This window comes from Brachyistius frenatus, unplaced genomic scaffold (genome assembly GCF_029030835.1).
Source record: "Brachyistius frenatus isolate BFR_SWC_R1_liver_20210118 unplaced genomic scaffold, ASM2903083v1 Contig_225, whole genome shotgun sequence".
Classification (NCBI taxonomy): Eukaryota; Metazoa; Chordata; class Actinopteri; family Embiotocidae; genus Brachyistius; species Brachyistius frenatus.
In genome coordinates this window covers 563,713-572,661 of record NW_027210824.1, presented here as the reverse complement: position 1 = coordinate 572,661, position 8,949 = coordinate 563,713, and the positions used below count along the sequence as shown (strand labels likewise).

Below are 8,949 nucleotides of genomic sequence, written 5' to 3'. Positions count from 1 at the left end.
GACTCTGGAGGATATCCTGGCACAAAGGCTGGGCATGCCCATAAGTCTGTTTGATGGCCACTGTCAGAAATAAAGGGCTTCAGCTCCTTGTTAAAATCAAATGTTAATTGTTCTGACTGCTGTCACCAAGTACAGCAGAACACTTAACCAGAGTTTCTCCCCATCCCTAGAAACTTACAGTCACTTCATTATATTGTGGTTATATAAAAGTATTTTTTGCAGGGATTGATCTTGTAAAATCAACATTTCCCTCTTGTTAATTTCATATTTTAACATATTCATTAACTGTGTGACTTTTCAATAAAACACAATGAAGTATGTAAAAAGAGGAGCCTGCTTTTGATTTTATATGTTCATTTCATGTTGGTTGAACCAGTAAGCAAACTGACTAAATACCAAGCTATTACTGATAACACAGAAATGTACAATATACTACAGTATCATTCATAATACTTGATTTGCACAGTATAAACAAAATTGAACAACTTCAAATAAAAATAATTATCTGACAGTGATTGAATTTTGCTCCTTATACCACCACATTAAATGCACACCTTATTAATCAGTTTATTGTACTGAAGAACACTTCGGTGAGGCTATAGTACTTTGTAAACCATGTATTTGGATTTTATTATTTATATTTATCATTTATATGAGTAAAGGTTTGCCAAATAAGTCCATATATATATAATATTTACAGAATTTCCTATTGCCAACACAGGGACACTATACAGCTAAAATGCTGCAGGATGCCTCAAACTATCTCTTGACAAGAGAAAATAGATAATACCATCAACTGTTTACATTCAATTTAGTGTATAAACTGTATTCTTTCATACACTAAACAAATGTAATGTGTTCAAATTGTGCAAGATTATAGTTGCATAAGTATCAGTGAAAGTGATGAAAATAGAGCAAAGCACTTTCACTGATAAAAACAACTTCTCTCAGTGGATGAATTGGCAAATTAATTTGGTTGATAACATCACAATGGACAACCCTTACCTGGCTGATGTTTTGCGCGTTGCGTTCAGGCTTCAGGCTGTTCCTCCGCCTGCAGAACAATAATCCCTTTTTTAATTTTTCCACAAAACATAAATGTCCACTTTCCAGCGGTCAATCAAGACACAATTTACTGCACGACCCTTTAATATTATGCAGGGTATAACATACAAACTTTGGCGCTCGAGCTGTCAAAAACACTTCCGGTTTCAAACACCTTACAACAACCTTGACCTCCCTGCCTATGTACCTCCCTCAGCTCTAAATATGAAAACAGCGACACCCAGAGTACACCCAATGAATAACAATACAATTCTGGTTATTGCAGGAACGTATTGACTCCCATAAATAAAATAGAAAATGTTTTTAGAGGTGCTTCACAATATGCAGTAAAATCATCAGTTTTGACAAACAAAACAAGCAAAACAACTGGAACTGAGGGTTTTCCCTGCAAACAGATTGAGCACATAAAGTTAAAAAAAAAAGCCACAGACTTGCTATAAAAAGACAGCAGAGAAATAATAGAAGTGTAAAGCCATATGGAGGTTTTACATGTCAGAAAATCTCTGGTTCAGGGGGAAGTTTGTGTGAAAGCAGGAGTATTTCCACAGTTTTTCTTATTTCCTTCATTCTGGTCTGGTCATCTGCTTTTTCTGTTTTAATTTTGTGGTCAGTTCAGACCAGACACTTCTACCTGCCCTGACCTCCCACCTCATGCATCCCTTTGCTCACCTGCTCTCAGTCTGCCCTTCGTCCCTCAGTATGCTGAATTGTCATATTGCACAATCTCTTTCCTGGTTTTGCCTGCTCCCTCTGCTTTGTTAACCTGTCCGGTTCCTTTCACCCCTGGAAGACAACTCTCTGAACCAGAGTATATTTTCTTCTACTTCTACGCAGTATTTTTCATGTCTTTTATGTCCTCTAATCTGAGCAGTGACAGAATACCAGATCAAACAGGAACCAGAGCAAGATAGAGAGAGAACCAAAGACAGCAGGTTAATTGATGTAACCATTAAGCATGTTTGCTTAATGGTTACATCAATTATCAAATGTTTGCAAATGCACATGTGAGGAAGCATTTAACAGCTGCTGGAGATGGTTTAGGACTGTGATAATCAAAATCACTGTCTGCATCTCACTGCATTCCATACACAGCTCTATATCACTCAATCTAATCGTTTTGCTTTTATTTTATCGCTAGTTTAGGTGACGTAGTGAATTTTCCTTACTTACTTTTACTGTGTTCATGAAAAGAAAAGAAAATTTTAATTGTTACTTTTGTTATTCTTGTAGTCATGCAACCATTTGCCTTTTATTCATGCAACATCAGCAGGCATTTTATGTTTGTTTTCTTACCCCACAGTTAGCTATGATTTGCATTATAAGATTACAGGGAAATAATGCTCATGAAAGCGGCAAACAAACAGGGCACTAAGTTAAGATGGTGATATCACAAGTGAGCATCACTTTTTCTTTTGTAGGTTCACTGTAAATGAGATCAAATGTGTTATCTTTGTAGGTTTAACTGTCTAAGTAAAGTCTAAAATATTCAAATCCTTACATAAATCCCACCTAGCCATAACCTCAAACTTGATTTTCATCCTAAAATGTAATGACCTACATCATGAGTACTGATGCTCTGTAGTGCAGGATGTTTCAAAGAAATATGTGTTACTCTTGGACTATACTGTCTGCATGGAATTTGGAGAGGTTGTCAACTTTTCTCACACTGCCTTAATTTCTCCTACAATAAAACAAAATCAGAGCTATCAGTGTAATGTAATACCAGCCAATATGGCAGTGCAACAAAACCCAATGTTGTACCACGTTTCCACCATGAATCAATACCAACACTCTTGTTCTCTGAAATAACTCAGTCCTTCAAATCAACCCGTGCCACTTATAAAGCACAGGTAAACATGAAAACACTGCGTGATGTGTAAGAGCAGCTGTTTCTCTTACCTGTACACAAGACAGTGTGAGTTTGTCAACATAGTCTTTATTTAGTATTTCTATGAATTTCTCCATGGAAATCTTTAAAAAAAAATACCATCAAGTGTCTTCACATAATTGGGTTTATTTGGATTTGAGACTGAATTGAATAGGGTAGACCACTATCATTTCAATTGGATTTTGTTTCCAAACTCATTAAATCTACTGGATATACATTTTTCTACAATTCTTCCTTGTGCAGCATCAGAAATGCAGTACATTTTCCTGCTGAAGAGATGTGATGTATTTGTGTACTGTAGCATAAGCAAACATGAAAACTTTCAGATCTGACCTTTCTCAATCTGTGACACGATCATTCCCCAAATTAGCAGCAGTGGAAAGAAATCATCCCAATGTTGGGATAGTAAATCTTGGAAAAGGATCTCCGGCTGGAACCCAGATTTCAGGGCCTCTTTGTGAGGCAGATGTCCTTGAAGACCCTCGAGGAAATCCTGCAACAAAGGCTGGTCATGAAAAACAATCAGTCAGTTTGACGCAAATAAGAGTGACGAGCTTCATTTCTTTGTTTAAATCAAGTTAACTTACTGGTAAACACACAAGTGCGGCACAGGGTTTTAATCCCTTAATAAATGTTTAATTAAAATGTGTCATGATGGTGGGAAATGAATATTTATTATGAATATGAACTAGCAAATTAATATTTCTTCTCTGATTAATGTCGTCTTGCAACTTGTAATTTTCCAATAAAGCCAAGACTGAAATGGGGGGAAAAGCCTTGTGATGAATTGAAATGTTTATTTCTTAACAACGTGACCAAAGCACAAACATACAAAATACCAAACTGTTAATTATCCTGTCTGAGAAAAGAACAAGGCCATCAACTTCAACATGAGTTAATTATAATAAAAAGATAAAAATGTACAATTTATTCCTTATCATAAATAAGTCCAGGCTTTCTACATACATACAAATGATAATACCTTCCGTTCAAATGGCTGTAATTGATATTATTTTTCCTCTTATGCAGAAACACCAATTAACAACCTGTCAAATCTGGAAATTTGCCTTCTTTGTTTCCTCGACAACAATCCTCCACACGTGTATGTGCTTCTTTTTTTTTGTGAAGGTAATCACTGAGAATAACATAAGGATGTACCAGTCACATTCATCAGCTAAATTCTACCACAATCAATTAGAAACCAGCTCTTTTCTTTCCAGTTCTATCAGAGTTTTTAAGGTGGAGGCTCTAGAAACACTGGTGGTTCTTCAGTTGCTCCACATCACTGAAGCCCTTTCCACAGTTGGAGCACTGGAGCGCTGCCTTTTCACTGTTATGTATGAGTTGGTGTCTCTTTAAGTACTCCACACGACTGAAGCGTTTCCCACATGCTTCGCAGCCGTACGGACGTTCGCCCGTGTGGATCCGCTGGTGCCGCTCCAAGTTGCCCAGACGACTAAAGCTGCGTCCGCACTGCGAGCAACGGTGAGGCCTCTCGCCTGTGTGCACCAGCTGATGACGTTCCAGCGAGCGCGAGTGCGTGAAGCGCTTCCCGCAGATCTCGCAGCAGTGCGGCCGCTCGGCTGCGCAGGCACACTCGTGGTTCTTGAGAGCCCAGGCGTGGCTGAACGTGTTGCCGCAGTGGGCACAGGGGAAAACATTGTCCTCTGATCCGCTGCTCTGTGGGTGGGCGCCTCCTAGCGGACAGGGGTGCTCCTCCAGCTCGGCGTCTGAGGTGAAGCCTCCTCCGCACTGTGGGCAAAAGTGGAGCAGGTCCGCGCCGCCCTCCTCTTCCCCAACGCTCTCCCCGACACTCCCTGGAGCGGATAGGTGGGACAGGTGCTCCGATTCTCCCTGTTCCATCGCATCCTCTCCGTGCATGACCGCGGCCGAGTCGCCCTCTCTCAGCTTCTTTGACCAGGCTAACCTCAGCTCCACTCCCCCGACCGCTCCAGTCCTCACGCCATCCTTCACCCTGCCTGGCCCTATCTCGTCCTCTCTCTGCAGAGTCGGTGGCTGAGGCTCCAGCTCTTCATCCTGCTCCATTCCATCAAGACCGATGTACTTCGGGGCCAAGCTGATCTCGCCCCCTTGCGCTACCTCCGAGTTGGGGCTGACGGGTTGAGAGGTCGTCATGGCAGCCTGCTCGCGGCCTCTCTCAGCTCTTAGCGCAGACTCCAGACCCCTCAGCTCATCCATGGTCATCCCCCCCTCCGACACTTCTGCTGAGCCCACCTCCCAGTCCTCCTCTTCTCTCTCTCCTGGATGAATAGACGAGGGATGATCTGACAGGTCTCCTGCGTAGAAACATGAGGAGGAGGAGGAGAAGAGAGTGAGAGAGCTGGTGTGAGCAATAATTTCCTCTTTCTTTCAAACCATTGGTCTCTGAACATTTCTCTAACTTGCCCTGCCTCAAACAGTGAGTCCTGGGCTCAGTACCTTCACTTTGGGCTCTGGAGCCAGAGTGGAGGTTCTGGTTGGGCGGATCCATCTTCAAAGCCTCCTTGATTAGCCGGAGAGAAGCAGGTTGATAGCCCTCTGTTTGAGAAAACTGCAGACAGGAGCACAGAGAGTCAGGGGACAAAACAGCTGAGGCCAGGTCACATGTGGTATTCACAGGCAAAATTCATTTCATGATTACAATGCACCTTAAAACAAAGCTAAATGATTGATTATATTTCCTTAAAGCCATTTTTAAGCAATCAAACCACCTTGAAAGACTTCACAGTGAGGGCTGTAACACATTCTGCATGTTTCAATATTTAAATCCACAAGAGAAGGGAGGAGTGGATCTGTGCCCCGTCGCTTTGTTTTGTGCTGGAATAGCAAAAAGCATTTCACCTCTACCAGTAGTATTTCTCCCTAAAAGCTTGCTGTACTTGAGATGTGAAGAGCCCTTCTCAATGGGCTGCTCTGGAAGCTAAATATCAAATCAATAGCCTTCTCTTCATCCACTACATCTCTGCAGTGATTTGATGGCTGAAAACTATCTCCGTCTCTCTGTATTTTCTGTCTTTCTGTCTCCTTCCCCTCTCAGTTGATATGATGCTGCTGAGCAGAGCAGAGATGCTGTGCCACTTTCTCCTCCTACTCCTCCTCTGAGAAAGCCCGTCTCCCTCACCTCCTCTTTGATGTTGGCCGTCTCCTCCCCCTCACCGCTGAGGCTGCCCTCCCCTTCCTCGTCCTCCACCATTTCTCCCTCGTCTTCTTCATCCCGCGGGAACTGGATGAGGTACATCTCTCTGGCCTCCTTCCCCCCTCTTCCTCCTGCTCCTGCTACCATCCCCACGGCTCCTCCACTTCCTCCTCCTCCTCCCCCACCACCACCACCACCGCCGCCGCCACCGCTGCCGCCGCCACCTCCTCCTTCCTCCCACACACCTCCGGGCCAGCCTTTGCCATAGGCTGCTGCAGGGCCCTTTTTTGACTTGCCTCCTGTGGAGAGGGAAGGGTGATGGAGGAACGGTGGGAGGGAAGTGAGAGAGGAAAGAGAAAAGTGAGGACAGGGAGACAGGAAGGAGAGTGAGTGAAATATGAGGGGGAGAGAGATAAGTGGGAGGAGATGATTGGAAGGCCAGGAGAGAGAGAGATGAAGGAGAGAAGAGAGTGGAGAAGTACGAGGTGAGGAGGAGGAGGATGATGAGGGGAGAGACAGAGTGGAGCAAGAGCAGGTTGGGGGAAAAGGAGAGAGTGGAGGGAGCAGAGGGAGAAGGAGAGAGCATGATAAACGAGTGAGGAGAGGGGGGGTGTAGAAGGACAGACGAGAGCGGGAAGGAGACAAAAAACACGTGACAGGGAGGAGAAGAGTGAGAGAGCACAGAAGAGCGGAAGAAGTGGAGATGGTGGGGGTCACGAGGGAGGAAGAGGAGTAGGAGGAGGAGAGGGAGGACATGTTGAAGGAGAGAAAGATGGGTGGAGGATGCAGAGGCGAAAAGAGGGGGGGAGAGAGAGAGAGAGAGAGAGAGAGAGAGAGAGAGAAGTGGAAGTGGAGAGGGAGCATGTAATTATGGAGTGTGTGGCGGTGGAGAGGAGCGGGGGAGGACAGGAGGCGGGGGAGTGTGTGTGCAACGTGATGAAGGAGAGAGCAGAGCAGGAGGAGGTGGGGGCAGGGAGGAAGAGGAGGAGGGGAGGAGGAGAGGGCGTGAAGGAGAGAGCAGAGCAGGAGGAGGTGGGGGCAGGGAGAAAGAGGAAGAGGAAAAGGAGGAGGAGGAGAGGGCGTGAAGGAGAGAGGAGCGGGAAGGGGAGGAGGCAGAGTTGGAGAGAGGCAGAGAGAAGAAGTGAAGGAGGTGGGGGAGGGAGAGGAGCAAGGCAGGAAGGGAGGGAGGGAGAGAAGCACAGAGGAGTGGGAGGGACAGAATGCAGTGGAGAGAGAGAGGAGAGGGGGAGGTGAAGGACAGAGGGAGCGATCATGGAGAGGAGGCGGAGGAGGAAGGGGGGGGAGGGAGGAGGGAGAGGAAGGAGGGAGGGAGAGATCAGCTCTTGCCAGATGGTTTCCAACAAAACAAGTGCGTCTTTGCATGAGCCATGGCTGCACAGCAAACACACAACATACTGATATAAACAGGATATGTGGATATGGTGCCATTTAATTGATATGGCACACAAAGTAAAGATGATGTACGCAGAAGGAAGAGCTATGTTCAAGTCATCCCTAAGACAAGAATACTCACGGGCCATGTCAACTTTTCGTTTGTGCCGCCCCCCAGTCTCCTCCTCGGCCCCCGACAGCCCGGCGTTGCGGCGGTTTGCCGCCCAGCCCATCCCGTACTTGCGCTCGGTCTTCAGCTTGCTCTCGGTGTGCCTGAGCCGCAGTTTGAGCGCCTCGTTCTCCTTCCTGTTGAGGGACAGCTCCACCAGGTAGTCGTTGACCGTTTCCTGGAAGAGTTTGGTGATCTCGCAGACCGAAGCACGAATCAGACTGTCCATGACAGCCGTGAGGTGCGTCTCAAACGCGGTCACCGATTGCTCCATCATCTCGCCCGCGGGGTTGGATGACCTGACGATGGTAAAAAAAAAAATATATATATATATAAATAAAAAAAAATCAAGCCTTATCAAAAAACGATCAAGCCACCATGATCGGGATTACATTTCACACTGCGGTCACAAAAGTTTCACACAGTCTAACCTATTCGATATCCACAGTGTGTATCCACGATCAATATCACAAATCTCAGTTAACTTTACCGCCAAGCTTGATGTTGTAAAATATTAATAATATGGACAGTAAAGAGTGACAGGGCTCGTTGACTCCTCTCCGTGCCATTACGGACACTACACCTCTTTTACAATCTAATTAAAACACATCTCCGGTTTATTTGGACAGCGCAGCAAGCCGTATTGCAGTTTGATAAATGCCAAAATAAGCGACGTGCGTCAGGTTAGCTTGTTAGTGAACTTGTAACGCTATCGGTGAAGCTGATAAACATGGAGAAGGAGAAGGAGAAGGAGAAGGAGAAGGAGAAGGAGAAGGAGAAGGAGAAGGAGAAGGAGAAGGAGAGCAAGCGAGCAGCGAGCTCTCCGTAAAAGGATACAAAGTGCTAGCAGCCCGGCTAATTTAGCTTTGTATACGCACCGTTTGTGAGGTGTAATCCAGAGGAGTCACTTCGGGGCGTAAAACGACGACACGCGGTGAACGATTCACGGATCACGGAGGAGTTTGGTGGCCGGTTGGGAGCAAAGAGACGCGGCGACAAAGGAAAGCGCCATCCAACTTCTGCCGTCTCTCTCGCTCGCCGCTACTGTTTTCCTTCTCGCCTCCTTTCAGCAGTGCTTGCTGCTTGTGATGCTTGAGTAGACTGCGCATGCGTGGTACCGTAATCACCCTATTCGCAAAAAGCCGCACCCTGGAAAAAAACTCGGGTTTTACACTAATCCTTTTAACGTAATGTGATGTAAACAGCGGAGGTGGCAGTTGTTTGAATTATATAAGGAAAACAAATAACACCAAAAACTAAGCCTCAACTTGGTTGGAGTTGCGTATAGCGTGTGGCGCT

General features: G+C 45.4%; 1 protein-coding gene across 1 annotated transcript; it reads right to left on the bottom strand.

Moving 5' to 3' along the window:
* Window positions 1-3,722: 3,722 nt before the first annotated feature.
* LOC138633543 (uncharacterized) lies at window positions 3,723-8,749 on the bottom strand. The gene is made up of 5 exons (XM_069719829.1): window positions 8,529-8,749; window positions 7,624-7,949; window positions 6,075-6,388; window positions 5,393-5,504; window positions 3,723-5,250 (listed from the first exon to the last, which is right to left on the bottom strand). Exons 2-5 carry the CDS (start codon window positions 7,925-7,927, stop codon window positions 4,202-4,204), a joined length of 1,779 nt encoding a protein of 592 aa, XP_069575930.1. The 5' UTR covers window positions 7,928-7,949; window positions 8,529-8,749; the 3' UTR covers window positions 3,723-4,201.
* Window positions 8,750-8,949: the final 200 nt, after the last annotated feature.